The following is an 18,234-nucleotide window of genomic DNA, read 5'->3' as shown; positions in this document are numbered from 1 at the left end:
TTAATAGCTTTTATTATTTGCCTTTTTAGTGGTTTTTTTTTGTTTGTTTATTTGTTTTGTTTTGTTAAATGTGTATTTCGTCCGAAGCGTGATTCTGGTGAACTGCGCATCAGAAACGCAGAAACGCAGCAGGGCAGTTCAGGACTTTAAGTGGCACTGTGCTGCGATTCTGATGCGCAGTGCTGCGATTCTGATGCGCAGTGCTGCGATTCTGATGCGCAGTGCTGCGATTCTGATGCGCAGTGCTGCGATTCTGATGCGCAGTGCTGCGATTCTGATGCGCAGTGCTGCGATTCTGATGCGCAGTGCTGCGATTCTGATGCGCAGTAGTCATTCTTTAGTTCACTACTATTTCTAATTTAACTAAATAAATGTCTTCTGTTTTGTTCAAATTCAGTATTGATGCTGCAAGGGATGATGGCACTCTTGGAAGACCGGTTAGTGATGACCACGTTAACCCCAACTGCAAAATGAAGAGAATCATCATGAAAGGAAAGCCACATTTGTGCCTTTTTGCTTTAAGAGACATAACACCTGGAGAGGAGATCAGATATAATCATGGAGATGCTGATTGTCCTTGGAAGAGTAAAGTAAGAATGTTACTTCTTGTAGTAATCGTGGATAATTAGATGCCAAGTAAGATAAGATAAGATGATACTTTATTAATCCCTAGATGGAGAAATTAGGGTGTCACAGCAGCAGCCAAGAAAGAAGAGTTAAGAGATAGTAAGTAGAACAGTACAGGGATATATACAGTGAGGGAAAGAAGTATTTGATCCCCTGCTGATTTTGTACGTTTGCCCACTGACAAAGAAATGATCGGTCTATAATTTTAATGGTAGATTTATTTGAACAGTGAGAGACAGAATAACAACAAGAAAATCCAGAAAAACGCATGTCAAAAATGTTATTAATTGATTTGCATTTTAATGAGGGAAATAAGTATTTGACCCCTCTGCAAAACATGACTTAGTACTTGGTGGAAAAACCCTTGTTGGCAATCACAGGGGTCAGACGTTTCTTGTAGTTGGCCACCAGGTCTGCACACATCTCAGGAGGGATTTTGTCCCACTCCTCTTTGCAGATCTTCTCCAAGTCATTAAGGTTTCGAGGCTGACGTTTGGCAACTCGAACCTTCAGCTCCCTCCAGATTTTCTATGGGATTAAGGTCTGGAGACTGGCTAGGCCACTCCAGGACCTTAATGTGCTTCTTCTTGAGCCACTCCTTTGTTGCCTTGGCCGTGTGTTTTGGGTCATTGTCATGCTGGAATACCCATCCACGACCCATTTTTAATGCCCTGGCTGAGGGAAGGAGGGAAGGATATATATATATTGTGAGGGATTAGCCCGGGGAAGGGCAGTGTACAGACCCACAGGAGAGAGAAGGATGTTCGCAAACGGTGGTTTATTGTGGCTAGGGTGAGGTGAATGGGTTATAAGTGGATGAGTGCGGGGTTTTGTGGAGGCGTGACGGCCAGCGGAGTCTACTCGTGGCGGAGGCGGGATTCCCGAGGCGGGGCGGGGGTTTTCCCAGGCCGGCGTCCTCCATATGTGCGACTCTCACTATCCGGCGGTCTCGTCCGCTCTTGTACCTCCTGGAGAGAGAGAGGGAGAGAGAGAGAGAGAGAGAGATTAGCATGGGGCGTGAGGTTACCGTCGTGATCGGAGATTGCGAATCGCTGCAAACACGCACGGAGTCCGTCTTGACGCTACGATATTCTCTTCCGCTCTAAAGTCTACTCACCCCTGTTAAAATTGCACGTATTTGTGATGGAAACAATTGAAACTAAGATAAATCTGGAACATTTTAGGGAAAATTAGGAAAAATATAAAACATACAATACCCTGGTTATTAAGTGTATTTATTAATAGTAAGTGTGAACATCCGTTTATAATTGTGGATGTGGCTGTGTTCAGAATGAAACAATCACATTTGATCTCATATTCAAAAGTAATTATCATATAGCTGTCATCAGTGAAATTATTCTGATTAACCCTAAATAAAGTTCAGCTGTTTCTGTAGGATTTTCTTCACATCTTCTTGGTTTCCTCTCACTGCTGAAGCCATGGTCTGCGAAGAGCTTACATTGCATGCATGGTATCTAACTTGTAGAAAGGAATCCATCAGGAGAGGGGTATAAAAGAATTCCCAAACATTAAATGTATAATGGAACACTGCGAAGGCCATTGTCAAGAAACAGTGAAAATGCAGTACACTGACATCAAGAACAGGACGTCCTTCCAAGATTTACAAAAGGAAAAGACAAAAACTTATCAGGGAGGCTGCCAAAAGACCTACAGCAACATTAAAGGAGCTGCAGGAATATTTGACAGGTACTGATTACTCTCTGCAGGTGACAACAATCTCTTGTATTCTTCACATGTCTGGGCTATGGCGTAGGGTGGATAGACAGAAGACCTTTATCAAAAAAACATCCAAACCCAACTGAATCACTCCAAATCATGTGTTTTGGTCTTAGGAGACCAATTCCAAAAGGTATAATAATACCATTAAAAGAACACCTTACCCACAGTGAAGCATGGTGGTGGAAGCATCATGCATTAGGGCTGTTTTTCCCACCAGACCTGGGGCTTTTATCAAGATGGAGGGAATCAAGAATAGCTACAAATACCAAATTATAGTGCAAAACCTTCAGGTGTCTGCTTGTAATCTGAAGATGAAAAGGAATTTTACCTTTCACTACGACAATGACCCAAAGGATACATCCAAATCAACAAAAGAATGGCTTAACCAACAGAAAATCAAAGTTTTTGAATGACCTAGCCAGACCCCAGACCTGAATCCAACTAGAAATCTGTGGGGTGACCTGAAGTGGGCTGTGCACAGAGAAAAGCCCTCACAATCTGATGAATCTAGAATGCTTTTGCAAGAAAGAGTGGGAAAATATTGCCAAGTCAAGATGTGCCACACTGATAGACCCAAAAGACTGAGTGTAATAAAATAATATTCATTTAGGGGTGTGCACACTTATGCAACCAAGTTATTGGTTTGTAATTTTTCCTATTTTTCCCTAAAATGTTTCTGATTGTTTTTCACTTTATTATTATATGTTGTAATTTCACATTGAGGGTGGAAAAAGTTCTGACATCATTTATCTTGCCATTTTAACAGGGGTGTGTAAATTGTTTATATCCAGTGTATGAATGGAAAACTATTTCACATGACACTGCAAAAAGCCATGCCGATCAATATCAAATTTGAATTAAAATATTAAAAAACTATCAAATACTAAAGGCATAAATCAAGATATTGTGCTCCTTTCCAAAAGTATAAATGTTTTGTGAAAGTAGGCTGGCTATTCATTTAGAAATAAAATATTAATATTTTAATATTAATTATATATATATATATATATATATATATATATATATATATATATATATATATATATATATATATATATATATATATATATATATATAAAATTATATTTTAAAATATAAATATTTAAAAGGTCTGATGAACACAAATCCAATTCCTCTTTCACACCTCTTAACTTCCCTAACAGAAATCTTCTTTCTGTTAATGCTGTGCGATCAGATCCATATATCACTCACCATGTTGTTTTTCTCAGAGGAAGACTGCTTGCAAATGTCCTGCATAGGGGATGGAAACGCATTTTAATGTTTAATCGTTTCATTATTATACTTATCCAATTCAAACTCCAAATGCCAAATTACATTTTTAAAACAGAACATTGTGTTAAAATACGTCATGATTAACTGAAAAAAGGTAGAAGAAGAAGAAACATTACTTCATTTGGAACGTCTTCAAATACAGATGTATAATTTTTAAACTAATTATCAACCATATTCAGAGTTGGCAACTTAAGCCCAAATGTTAAATAAATATATTAAAACTGGAAAAATAAAAACAGACTAATAGGTTGACTTCATATAAATGAGAAAGTGAAATTTATATACATCATTGAAATAGGAGCCTAGTGTGCTGCCAATATACAGAGATCAGCCATAACATTAAAACCAGTTGCCTAATATTGTGTAGGTCCCCCTTGTGCCACCAAAATAGCTCTGACCCATCAAGGCATGGACTCTACAAGACCTCTAAAGGTGTGCTGTGGTATCTGTCACAAGACGTTAGCAACAGATACTTTACGTCCTGTAAATTGCGAGATGGGGCTTACATGGATTAGACTTGTTTGTACAGTAAATCCCACAGATGCTCGATCAGACTGAGAACCGTGGACTTTGGAGGCCAAGTCTACACCTTTCATGGTCCTCAAACCATTCCTGAACAAATTTTGCAGTTTTTCAGCACGCATTATCCTGCTGAAAGAAGCCACTGCAATTATGGAATACCGTTGCTTGGTCTGTGTCAAAGTAACATCTACATGAATGCCAGGACCCAAGGTTTCCCAGCAGAACGCACATGAACCTGGCCATCCATATGATGCAAAATAAAATGTGATTCATCAGACCAGACCACCTTATTCCATTGCTCCATGGTCCAGTTCTGATGCTCACGTGCCCATTGTAGGTGCTTTTGGCAGTGGACAGGGGTCAGTATGGACACTCTGACCGGTCTGCAGCTATGCAGCCCCATACACAGCAAGCTGTGGTGCACTGTGTGTTCTCACAACTTTCTATCACAGCCAGCATGACCTTTTTCAGTAAGTTGGGCTACAGGAGCTCTTCTGTGGGACTGAAACAAACGAGTTAGCCTTCGCTCCCCATGCAGATCAATGAGCCTTGGCCACCCATGATCCTGTCACTGGTTCTCCAGTTGTCCTTCCTTGGACCATTTTTGGTAGGTACTAACCACTGCACACCAGGAACACCTCAAAGACCTGTCGCTTTGGAGATGCACTGACCCAGTCATTTGGCCATCACAATTTGGCCCTGGTCAAAGTCACTCAGATCCTTATGATTGGCCATTTTTCCTGCTTCCAACATATTAACTTCGAGAACTGACTGTTAACTTGCTGCCTAATATACATCACCCTTTGCCAGATGCCATTGTAATGAGAAAATCAATGTTACTCACTTCATCTGTCAGTGGTTTTAATGTTATGGCTGATTGATGTTATGCTGCATGAAGAGAAGGTGAATTATTTGCCTTTGCCTAAGGGTCCAGGAGTGATTGGCTAGGTTTTTTTTGTTTCGCTTTGTTTTTTAAACGGCCATATTTCTATAGCCCAGTGGTCCAGATTGGGCCATAAACATGTTATTAACTTGTGAGTTGCTGAGTTATTTGCCATGAGTTCACATGTCTGATTTATTTTTGCAGATTTCAAGTTATTACACCGAAGCAGACCAGCAGCTGCTCCAACTTACGCCACTGGCCGAGCAGTGGACGTAAGTACAGAAAACCGTTACTGGACACAGCAGGTGCATTCTCTCTTGTTCCAGTGTGGGGAATGGAGGAGGGCAGAAAGCCTGCAACACCACAGGGTGGGCAGCCAATCTAGGCACTTTAGGAATATAATCTGGCATAGGATACAGTAAGGCCTTGGCTAATCCAGGGGCAAAGTCAAGGCAGGAAGGGGCAACAGAGAGAGCTTGTAGATCACCTACTCACTTGAGAGATGTTAAGGCCCGCAAAAGAGCTACCTTTAGAGTCAGAAGCTTCTAAGACGCTGACTCTAAGGGCTCAAATGGGGCCCCTGACGGACCTTCCAGGACCACAGAAAGGTCCCAGGAAGGTATGCCTGGCCTGCAGATGGGCCTAAGCCGCCTGACACCATGCATGAACCTCGAAGTTAGAGGATGTTGCCCCACAGAGGTTCCATCAACAGGGGCATGGCTGGCCGAAATGCGGCCATGTAAACCCTGATTGTAGAAGGAGCCCACCCCACTGAGAAATGTTCTTGTTAGAACTCCAGGACTGTAGCTATTGCACAGTTCAGTGGGTCTACAGTGGATCCCTGTGGATGGGAATCTCCCAAGGAGTGCCATCTAGCAGGGCTAGAACTTGTGGGAACAGAGCGATGGGGTGGGGGGGGGGGGGGGGGGGGCGTACAGATGTGACCTTGGCCAAATGTGCACCATGGCGTCCAGCCCTAACTGTGCAGGAGGAGTGAGGGTGAACCACAGCGGGCCGTGTGTTGTCTCCTCAGAGGCAAACACATGCAGTCCCGCTTGGCCAAACTTCGCCATATGGACTCCACCACTTGTGGATAGAGCCACCAATTCCCCTGCCTCAACAGGATGTCTGCCCCCATATTCCCAGAATGTACATTGCACTCACTGACAAACTTTCCTTCTGCCCAGAGAACAATTAGTTGCGCCTGCCTGAACAGGGGGCACGGACATAATCCTCCCCGGTGGTCAATATATGAGACCGGTGTGTTGTCTGTAAACACATGGTGACCTCTCAATTGAGGAAGAAGGAATTTCAGTTATTGAAATATGGCCCACATTTCTAGGCAATTTATATGCCGCTCCAGATGAGGGCAGCACCAGAGACCGTGAGCTGGACAGCTCTAAGACTGCGCTCCAGCCCGTGAGGGAGGTGTCTGTCATTACCTTCTTGCACTAAGGAGACATCCCTAGAGTGTGACCCAAGGCTAGAATCCGGGGACACTCAACCTTGGACAAAACCCCCAACTTCTCAGCCACCACTGAACGGTCTCCTGTGCAATAGGCCCATAAGCACCAATAGTCTCCCAAGATCCAACTTTATCTTGCTCAATGTTGATAGGATTGACCCTACGCATGTTGGGGATAGAAATGCCCTCATCATAGTAGAATCCTTATAACCCCCAGAAAAGTTGTCCACTGCACTGGGGAAAGCATATTTTTCTGAGGTTCCACCCAAGCCCCAAGCTCTTCATGTGGGCGAGAACAACATCTCGATGTTGAACTGCCAGTTTCCTGGATCGTGCTAGAATTAACCAGTCGTCCAGGTAGTTTAGTACACAGATGCCCTGGAGTCACAGTGGAGCCAGAGTGACATCCATGCACTTTGTGAAGGTGCGAGGGGATAAAGATAGCAATATTTCTATGTGGAAATATGCACCTTTTAGCTCTATCGTCACAAACCAGTCCTCAAACTGAATCTGTGGAATGTTAAGTTTGGGCATCAGCATCTTGAACCTGTATGTCTGAAGAGTACAGTTCAGATGACGCAGATCTAAAACTGGCCGCATACTCCTATTTTTTGAGGACCAGGAAATAACGGCTGTAAAAACCTCCCTCCCTCAGGGAATGGGGTACATGTTCTATGGCCCCATTGTCCAAGAGGGATCTTACTTCCTGTGCTTGCGTCGGGCTCTGGTCTGTGCTGACTACTGTGGTGAGTACACCTCTGAACCGGGGGGGGCAAGCTATAAAATGGACCCGGGAAACCTTTTCTACAGTAGACAGAACCCATGGAGACACATTTTGCAATAGCTTCCATGCTGCCAGATGGTCTTTTAGTGACGTTAACTAGTCCACATTCTATTGGAGAGAAAGCATCAGATTTTAGTTGCCCTGTGACAGCTTGCTGACCACAGAACACTGAAAACTTGGGACCGTTTTGGTTAGAGGAGGCCCTACAGTAGCACTGAGGGCTAACTGCCCTAACAACCTCATGTCCCCTGATACGTCCCTCCACGGCCCCTCAGGACCGCTCTTCTTTGCCTGCTTGGCCTTTATGACCATTCTCAGATCAGGCCTAGTAGCAGGCCACGACCGTGGCTGCCCGGTTCCCCTTGTTGTCTGCGGGGGTTGGCGGGCTGCCATACTCGCCTTCTGGGTCTCCCTCGCACTAGTGCTGGCCCGGGCTCCACTCTTGGATGCCCGGGTGAACTCGAGACAACAGGGAAGGAACTGGCTGAATGCTGCCATATGTTGAGCTCACTCAGCAGGTCTGCTTGGTAGGCCTGCAACACTGTCATTGTCTGCAGTGACCCTCAAACAAGACTACTACTGCATAGGCCTTGCCCACCAATGCCACGGTGGCCTTACACGGTGGCTTGGATGGCAAAGCCGGCCCCCATAATTACCTGCCAACGATGGAGAGAGGTAGCTCGCAAGCACCTCCTCCACCTTCAGCATAACTAAATAGCCATGCCGTTCATTCCCCACAATGGCTGAATAATCCAACATCGTGGGATTATAAATACGGCTTATACGTGGTTTTCCCCCAGAAGCCTGATATTTTGTCATGCACTTCTGGAAGAAAGGGGAGTTTCTGCAGTGTGAGGGATTTACTTTCATTGGGGAGAAAAAGGCTCATCCAGCCTTAGTAATCACTTCAAACAGCTCTTTATACTCTGCTCTCAGTTTTTAGCACATCCTTCTGGTTCCTCGGAGTCAGAGAGGAATTATTACTATTATTTTTGGGTGTGTGTTTTTTCTCCCCCTTTTGGCTTTCCATTGCGGAAGGAGGAGTCACGACGTGAGCTCCAAAATCCAGCGGAGAGCCGAACCCGGAAGACAGAGCAAGAGATAGAGCAGCGCTCGTCTCCGGCTCCTCTTCTAGATCCATAAGAGATCCCCCAAACCTGAGATGGCTAGCTGCCTCGGCAGTGGCTGGCCCAGATCGCGAGGCTCTGAAACCCAACTCGCTTCGGCTTCCGCCTATAAGGGCGCGAGTCGCGAGCCGAGCTGCTTAATGTAGACATTACCATGCGCAGCCTCTCGAGGCTGCCATCGCATGCTACATGACTAGACACTTCACCCAGAAAGTGTGCACTATTCCCCGTGATGAAATGGGAGCAAGCCGTAACACACTTCCTGAATTCTCTTACTCATATTTTTCTCTGTCGCTCATTCCTTTTTTTCTTCTCTTTTTTTTAGAGGGATAGAAAAGTTCTGAGATTTTGAGAAAAGATAGCAATTAAATGAAGCGTCTTTTTGTTTCTTTACACAGACAACTGACATGCAGTCTTTGCTGAAGATAATAAAGGCTGATGGCGAGGTTCACAGGTGCCATATTTATATCACTTAATTACCACGTCACCTGATCATGGCAGGCCTATAAATAGGCATGATTTTACACAAGCTTCAGATGCCGGTCGCGCGTCAGGCGCTCCCCATAGTGTTATGCTAAACGCAACGTCGAAGTTCCCTTTGAAAGGGAACTGTATTGTGTGTTTTCTCAGGTTGCCTTTGTTTTATGTATGATTTCGTTTGAAGATCTAAATGTATTTAGTATGAGAAATACACAAAAACAGAAGAAATCAGGATGGGGTAAATACTTTTTCACAGCACTGTATTCTACATATGAAACTAAAACATAAAATCCATGGAGCTAATAAATCTGATTATTGAGGTACTTCTGAAACCCAAGATCAGTATAAAAAAGACAGAACAACCAACCCAGAAACAGAATCACTGAATACATATGAAAACTTCCCAATGAAACAGGAAAGGAACTATACAGAACAAACTAGACGAATGAAACCAATGATTGCGGAAAGGGTGGTGTAAGAAATTCACAAATGGGAGCAAACAATTCTCTAATAAAAAAAACTGCATGTGTTAAAAATAAAGTTAGCAAAAGCTCAACTGAAATAACCAAAAGTAATATAGAAAGTAGTGAGACGTGTGTCATGTCTCACTTGTATGCTGTATGTAGCTGAGTACATTACACAGACTCACCTGTATGTGTACATATGGTGCAGATTTAGGAGTCCAGGTACACTTCATGCCACTGTTGTTCCAATAACACCCAGCTGAGACACAGGCTGTGCACCTAAATATTAAATAGACATTAAACTATACCAGACGCCCATACCATGACTCTTGGTGTCATCCAGAATATGATATATACGGTGTCATCAAATATCTATTATATAGGCCAATAACATGTTAAAGTGACAGATGGTTGGTTACAGATATTTGGTTTTTAATAATGGATCTTCTTACTGAGCATCTGATTGTGTATTCTCTGTGATATTTGGGCAGCTCCTCAGTGTCAGGCTGTCTGTGAAGATCTGATCACTAATATTGACTGTCACTGTGACTTTGAGTCCTGGAGAAGTAGAGCAGAGTTACATATTGTTGGGCAAAATCAATTCATTTTAAAAAAAAAAAAAAAAGGTTTTTTTTTTACTTAGCCAATAAAATGTGATATGACCCACACAATTCTGAAGAATACTGTGAAAATACTGACTATCAGAAGACAGGTCCTTTTCAGGGAAATTGCAGGAGCAGCTGGGAAAGTGTGCAACTGGGCTAGTACACAGATCCACACTTCCTGCCTTGAATGTACATGTTAAAGGAAGACTTTCTGTGGCCTCCAGGTGCAGGTATACAGTCAGATTGATCTGAGAGTGGACAACAATTAATAACATTAAAAAGAAACAAATACTGTACATTTCCATAAAAAGATAAGAGGTTTTTCATATTTCATTCAATAACATTTACCTCTCCAGGGATCAAAGAAATAACCTGAAAGGAAATCAGCTCTTTCTGAAAAGAATCTTTAGCAATGGAGATCCAAGATGGTGCTGTACACTCCTTCTGCAAACAGCATCTAGAGTGAACAAAAATGAGGGGACAAAAAGAAATGCCTAATGTCAGAGGGCTGCTTTGTTGAACACATAACCACTAAAACCCGTGGATAACACGAATAAGCAAGTGGTTTGAGAAGTCTGGTCATGTTTTGAAGGAATATATATATATATATCAGAACTCACAGTATGTTTTCTCTCACAGTGTGATGGATTTCCCCTCACTCTGTGTGCCGGAGCATGTGCCGAGTATGAACTGCCCGAAGCGCAACAGCATGCAGTTCCGGGTCAACAGTGATTTTGTTTACTTTTGACAATTGTGGGTTTTTTTGTTTGTTTCTGTCCTGTCTCCGCCCTTGTTATGCATTGGTTCCTCCCTAATGTCTCAGCTGTTATTGTTTCCACCTTTGGTTACATTTATCATTTAAACCCCTCATGTTTCTTTGTTCAGTGCAAAGTATTGTGTGTTTCTGTGTGTTTTTCACCTGACCCATACCGAGCCCTTGATCCTAGTTCCTCGTTAAAGGGATTTTGTCCTGTTTTGTCCTCGTATTTCTCGATTTTTGTCTAAGCCCTGTTTATGCCGTTTTGCCAATTTGACTCCTCACTTGCTTTTTGACTATGTTTTTGCCTTTCGATTTGGAATTGTCGTGCACAGTAGATTAGTGGTTAGCAGGGCTCTACAGTGCGACCATTTCAGTAGCATTTGCAATTTTGTGCGACTGTGGAAAAATATATAGACATTGCGAGTGACCTGTTTAAAGTTGAATAATAAAATCAGAATAAAAACTACAACTCCAAAATGCATCTACACCGTGCAACAATTTTCAGACTGCTTTTCATCACCTCAGTCAAACGAACAAAGAAGCCATTATGATGACAAGAGTAACACTGAACATCATTTGCTTCTCTCAACTTGCTGATCTCATAAACCGCCATCTTTTATTGACACAATATTATCAGCAGACATGGCAACAATTTACTGGGGGACCAATCTAAAAGGAACAACTGATGAACAAAAAATAATAAAATCTAAAGACAGAAAATGTGCTTAGTTATAAATAAATCAGTTAATATAAAAAATAGATATTATAATTAATTCATAAAATATAAATAAAATGACAAATGAAATAATGTTTAATTACTATGGGTTGCATTTAATATCAGTTTGACATTAAGCTTAGTAAGCTATTTCCTTAGAAGGCTATTAGCCTTCATTTTTGTGTTAGTTACTTTTAATTAGGACTCTTTATTGTTTAAGATATTTAAAAATAAATATTTTATGCTTGTTTATTTATCAATTACCCAACAGTATTTCTCATTGCTATTATTTTAATTCAAATAACAGTGACCATGAGCAGAGAGCTTACATTTAACTGTTTATGACCTCCTGATTAAAGCTTAAACGAAAAAAGATTGGCATCTCGATCGGTATCAGCTGTAAAAATCCTGATCGGAGCATCCCTAATGAACACCATTAACCTAAAGCGCTTTGCATCTGACGGGTAAATTAACTCATCCAATCACATCCTATATGAGATTATTCAGATATATACACAATATACACAGAGCGGTTCGAGAACTGACTCCAGCCCAGAACCATGACAGTGGAAAATGTCTAATAGTGTAGCTTTAAATATATTTAAGAGGAGCAGACTTCAAAGAGTGAACACTGAGGTTTTTTGTATTTGTTTACAAGATGAAACAGGTTAATGGTTGTTGTTTTTTTGCATACAGCAAATTAACTGTAAAATTAACTGAAAATATTCAATTTAGTTTATAGAAGGTAAATGAATTTGTCATGGCTCACGCTATGTTCTTAAATTCTGTCATAATTGACCAGCTCAAGTTCTCTCATGCCTACTTGTGTGTTATATTGTAGCACATTAACATTAGCATCTCTAAAAAAAAACCCTGAACTTCAACCGTAAAAATAATTGTTACTGTAGAGACCTGGTTAGCACATTCCCCTCACACCTCCTGGGCTGGGGGTTCAATTCCAAAAACGCAGCCCTGTGTGTGTGTGTGCATGTTCTCCCCATGCTGCAGGGATTTCCTCTGGGTACTCCGGTTTCCTGACCAGTCCAAAAACATGCATGGTAGGCTGATTGGCATGTCCAAAGTGTCCGTAGTGTATGCATGGGTGTGTGAATGTGTATGTGATTGTGCCCTGCGATGGATTGGCACCCTGTCCACGGTGTACCCTGCCTTGTGTCTGATGCTCCCTGGGATATTCTCCAGGTTCCCGTGTATCTCCCCAGTTGTCTATCTCACTCCACTGATCATTAATGAGAGAAATAACCCCTCAAACAGACAGAAAAACAGCCTCTTTTCCACTGTTTGGTTGCATGGTTACCATAGCTGCAATGTGTAGTTCCATGCTGGTGAGAACAATTTTCTGGTGTCTATTGTGCTAATTAAAAAAGCACCAGGAAGTAGCTAAGAAAAACGACAGCAACAAAATGAAGTGACTCGTTCTGTTTATTGCTGATGGAGTGTTTGAAATCTTGTACAGCACATAATATATGCTGTAAATAATCTTAAAAACGAACTGCGCAGTTTAGGTAAAAACTGCATGAATGTACAGATGTTCCTAATAAAGTGGACAGTGAGTGTATTTCAGTCTGTAAGATATGTGCTGTTACTACAGACAATTACACTGCATCAGGTTGGTGATGCACGAGCATATAAGGCAGTAAGAGCTAACTAATGAAAGAAAGCTGAAAAAAAGGCATTGGTTGCTGGAAGAGTTAATGAACTGAATATAGAACTGAACAATGAACATAAACATTTCATTAGTGAGAGATGTAAAAGAGTTGGTTAGAAGGTTACCTTTTTGTGACCCCACACCATCCACAGAAAGGGTCCATGCTGCCAATGCAGTCTCTTAAAGTGCCATACATACCACACTGAGTCACTGCAACACGTTTAATCTACAACATACACACACACACACACACACACACACACACACACACACACACACACACACACACATACACACAAACACTATTAAGCTATGGCATTAATTGCTATTATTTGTCTTATTGCTATTAGGAGTTAACCATTTGTTTAAACTGCTGAAGTGAACTGGCTGATTCTTAACTTTGAGCACTGCCTCTTAAATCATTTGGCATAAATAATGAATAGAGTTGGTCACTTGTCTCAATTTCATCCTAAAAATCCATGTGTGCAGGCACAGCTTTAACTTCAGACCAGCTAAAACTCACCTGATTTCTCAAAGCTATGTAGATGTAATTATGATCCACTGGGTCAAAGTACATTCTGGGAAACACCATCCTGTCATCATCAGATCTGTATAGTACTTTTGCACAGCCAGACCTGTAATCTGTGTCCAGTACAAGCTGTCATATGACACAAAACAAGGCTTGGAATCATTATGTGGAGTTTCAACACAATGCATGGCCTTCACAGCCACTGTAAAGATTTATTTACCAGCTTCTCATATAGAGAGGAAAAGTGTGTACATATCATAGTAGATAGATGTAGACATAGGCAAACTTGTATTAGAATTAATAATAATAAAAATACATGAAGAAAAAGAAAAAGTGTGCTGTCTTCACTGTGTTTATAAATATACTGTTGTTGTACATAACATAAGAAACATTCTTTTTGCATTGTCTTCAATCTTCAAAAACATATCTAGTACATGTGCTTGAACAATAATAGTCTGCAAGTGTTGTCTGGCTGACTGTGCGTACAGGGTTTGGGTGTACCATTTACCATGAAATATAGAGAGAGAGAGCGAGAGAGAGAGCGAGAGAGAATCAGACCTTCATCAGTTGGCCATTTGCAGTTCCGATGTACAGCACAGTCCAAGACCCTTTAATTTTCGCTGCCACAGATGTCATTGAATTGTGTTTGAATACCACAGCAAGGGGATCTACAACAGCCTCGATATTCTACAGGAACAAGACAAATGGTTATCAGTAGAAACCAGGCTTGGGGAGTAACGGAGTACATGTAACGACGTTACGTAATCAGGATACAAAAAAACAGTTACAGTTATGTCAGGAAACAAATTAATCAGATTACAGGTAAAAAAAAATAATGATAATAAATTTTAATGTAATTAAAAAAGGAATACTATTTGGACAGCAAATCTTTTGACGTAACACAATATATACGGAGTTGGGAGGGTTACTTTAAAAATGTATTCCATTACACTTACAAATTACTTCAAAATAATGTCATCAGTAATGTAATCCAAGTATCACAATATGAAAGTAATGTAATCTGATTATTTTTGGATTACTTCAAGGCCACATATGCAAATAAAGTCGAGAGAAAAACAATATGATCTAAAATACTTTTATTTAGAGCTTAAAACATGTTCAATATTTGGATTAGTTTTAAGAAAATAAATAAATAATGAATGCAGATTTAAATGCACTGAAAAGGACACACCATTAGCACTATTAGCATCACATAAATGTATATAAATTCGTAAATTCTTTTGAATGTCCATGGAACAAAATAAAATATCAGATGCCATGAGTATACATTCTACCACTTTGTACACATTTGAATGGCCATGTGATACGAGTAATGTGATTACATGAAATTAAAATGACCTTATATGGTCATGGGTGTTGTTTCGACTCAGGACAGCTTCATTTGTTGCTATTGTCAAGCAACTGTTTAACACTGTACACAACAGCGCTTCATCTTCACTCTGAGAGTAGGATAATGGTTGAGAGGCAGGAATTTGGCCAATAGTTGCGGCAAGTCTTTTATAATCGACCAATCGGTGGGCGAGAAGGCGGGACTTAGGCCCTGTTTACACCAGTGCTTTTTGTTTTTAAAACGTATAACTTTTGCTACAGTTATGTCTACACTCCGGCCCTCGAAAACGGAGACTTTTGGAAACGTTTTAGTTTGAAAAACAGACCAAAACAAAGACTTCTGAACACGAAGAAGTGGCCCGCATCAGGGACAATAATCTTTTATTTATTTATTTATTTATTTATTTATTTATTTTTATTTTATTTTTTTAAAAAAAAACATTGAACATGTTTTAAGCTCTAAATAAAAGTATTTTAGATTATATTGCTTTTCACTTGACTTTATTTACATATGTGGCCTTGAAGTAATGCAAAAATAATCAGATTACATTACTTTCATATTGTGATACTTGGATTAAGTTACTGATGACATTTTTTAAAGTAATTTGTAAGTGTTATGAAATACATTTTTAAAGTAACCCTCCCAACCCTGGTAATAACATATATAACCTATATAACATATATATGTTGCTTGCATGGAGATTATAAATAGGTCTACGTTAAAATGTTTTAAGTTTTAGAGCAACTATCTAAGTGTTTCAAACCTGTGTTGATCTGGGACAGTCTGGACTGCATCTGATTTCTTCAGGAGGATTCACTGGTCTGCTGGCAGTAATGTTGTAAATAGCCAACACAGTGTTCTCAGGGTGGTCTGGACGCTCTGCAGTGAATATTCCCATCCATAAAAGAGAAGACTCCGACGAGATAAAGGCAGAGGACACAAGTTTCTGGCGAAGTTGGTCATCACAGCAGCGTAAAGTTGCAACTTTCAGAGATCTCGTCATTTCTGTTTTTTTCTGGTTGTTATCCATCTTAAAGAAAACCACTTTTTTCATTTTGCTGGTTAAATTAATGTTGGCGAAGAGGTAGGACTGAAACTGTGAAGATACCTGGAAACCGTTTACCCACTCAACACCAGGAATCTTAATGTAGGCTTCAGTTGTAGCAGAGTCTGATTTAGAAAAAATATCACCATGCTGAGTGTAGAGAGTGTTGTACAATACCACACCGGCATCGGTACACATTTTCTTTTCATCATTATTCTCTCTCCCCACCAACATGTATGTGCCATTACTGTCGCCTGGATAATCGACAAGGAACGCAACGGATGATTCGTTCACAAGCGGTCCAACCGGCAAGTTCTCCATGTAGATAGTTCGTGTTATATCATTTATATCCAGGACCTCGCAGTGTCCGCAGTTCAAAGTGCCGCATGTGATCAGAGTTCCGTTCGCCTCGAAAGGCAACAAGATGTTCACTGCGTTCTGGTCCGTGGTGTTTGATATGACTTTAATCTTCTCCACTTCGAGATCGTGCCGCATTTGGTGGAGCTGAGAGTCGGTAACAACAAACACCTTACCGTTTCCCACAGCAAAGTGTCTGATCACATCGTTAAAGTTGTACTCAGACGTGCAAATTGCTCCTTTAAAGAGAATAAATATCCCGAGTAAAAGCGTCCTCATGGTGTCCGTACACGTGGGGGCTGAATCCCGGAGCCTTCAGCCTTTTAGACAGATGAACTCTGGAGCCTGTGTCTGCTCACTGAAAGTGAATAAAAGTGACGGCTTCCGCGTAAAGAATGTTTGCAACACATCCTGTCACCAGCTGAAAGCCGCACAGCTGTTAAAATGCACAGCTGTAATGTGTCAATCGCTTTTTATTTATAGGCTAGATAAAGATGGTTATCTGACCGCATTGTTGATCACTGATCAACTTCAGCACCTTCAGTACCATCAGGTAATTTAGATTTATGCCACTGATATGAAACTTTTAGATTAAAACGGGATTGTTCATGGTTTAGTGCTGCGCCCCAGTGGTGTTATTCACACACAAAGGGGACTGGGTGAATTCAGATATATTAGAATAGCAGATAAACTGAATAATTTGCAGTGGAAATGCTCTCTTTTTGTCTGTATGGAGTTGTGAATGAGGACTTTATGAATATTAACATTTGATGAACACCTGGTATAAATGGTGGGACTCTGCACCACTGCCCCTGTGGACGAGCCGCCACTGTTTGCACTGATCCACTGATTTTTCTAGCTACTTCACTCTCTAATATTGACTTAATTCTGAACTTCAGCACTCTCATTTCTAACACTCAATACACACTGTTAACCCTTACTGTAGTTTGTACGGTAAACAACTGTAAAAATGGCCAGTAAATTATTGTATATATAATTATACACTAGTTTTTCTACACACCCAATATTAGAGCATAGTCTCAGTCTGTCATTCTCTCTCTCTCTCTCTCTCTCTCTCTCTCTCTCTCTCTCTCACACACACACACACACACACACACACACACACACACACACACACACACACACACACACACACGTGTGGCATGAACTCTGATATACAGAAACCCAAACCAAAAAAAAATTCCGTGAAAGAAAATCATACCTAATCATACCTAACGTTGCGCTGTCACTAAATTTGATCTGTTTTTACAAACATCCGTGACTAGCTTGTAGCCCATAGCCCGCTAGCATCACCTACCGCTAGCCTTGTTTACGTTCCTTATTTCTCATTTACCGCTGTTTTGTTTAAAAAACAAATATGTCTGCTGTCTCTCCGGTTTTGAGTGCAGATGAGGACTCGCTTGAGCTTCACATGGTGCGGCTGGAACTGGAGGATGTGGAGAAGCAGATCCGCGGCCTACTCGACAAGCAGGCCCAGCTGCTGGAGCGACAAACTGCGCTGGAAACATCTTGTGCCTCTGCCCACATATCCAAGGTAAGCACACAGCGTGCTATTTCCACTCACAGGCCCTCTACGCCGTGTGTTTCTCTGTGCAGGGACCGTGCACCTAGGACTTTCCCAGCCGTGGTCGCCAACACACCTCGGGCCTTGGGTGAACCAGCGGCGGAAGGCGCGGGCTGGACCTCAGGTGAGGAGCTCGCCACCTCTGGTGTTCGAGATTCCGACCAGACCTAACGCTGTGATCGTCGGGGACTCCATTGTGCGGAACGTCCGTGTAGCCTCGTCTAAAGGTAAGGTGC

The 18,234-nt window shown here is 41.4% G+C and overlaps 1 protein-coding gene across 1 annotated transcript; it reads right to left on the bottom strand.

Moving 5' to 3' along the window:
• Window positions 1-827: 827 nt before the first annotated feature.
• Window positions 828-16,926, bottom strand: LOC128630127 (plexin-C1). Its single transcript, XM_053678707.1, has 10 exons — window positions 15,775-16,926; window positions 14,219-14,347; window positions 13,655-13,789; window positions 13,257-13,357; window positions 10,339-10,447; window positions 10,085-10,238; window positions 9,838-9,943; window positions 9,571-9,664; window positions 3,580-3,618; window positions 828-1,595 (listed from the first exon to the last, which is right to left on the bottom strand). Exons 1-10 carry the CDS (start codon window positions 16,690-16,692, stop codon window positions 1,485-1,487), a joined length of 1,896 nt encoding a protein of 631 aa, XP_053534682.1. The 5' UTR covers window positions 16,693-16,926; the 3' UTR covers window positions 828-1,484.
• Between the last annotated feature and the right edge of the window lie 1,308 nt (window positions 16,927-18,234).

Source organism: Ictalurus punctatus, unplaced genomic scaffold, assembly GCF_001660625.3.
Source record: "Ictalurus punctatus breed USDA103 unplaced genomic scaffold, Coco_2.0 Super-Scaffold_100046, whole genome shotgun sequence".
NCBI lineage: Eukaryota > Metazoa > Chordata > Actinopteri > Siluriformes > Ictaluridae > Ictalurus > Ictalurus punctatus.
This window is presented reverse-complemented; position numbering and strand designations above follow the sequence as displayed.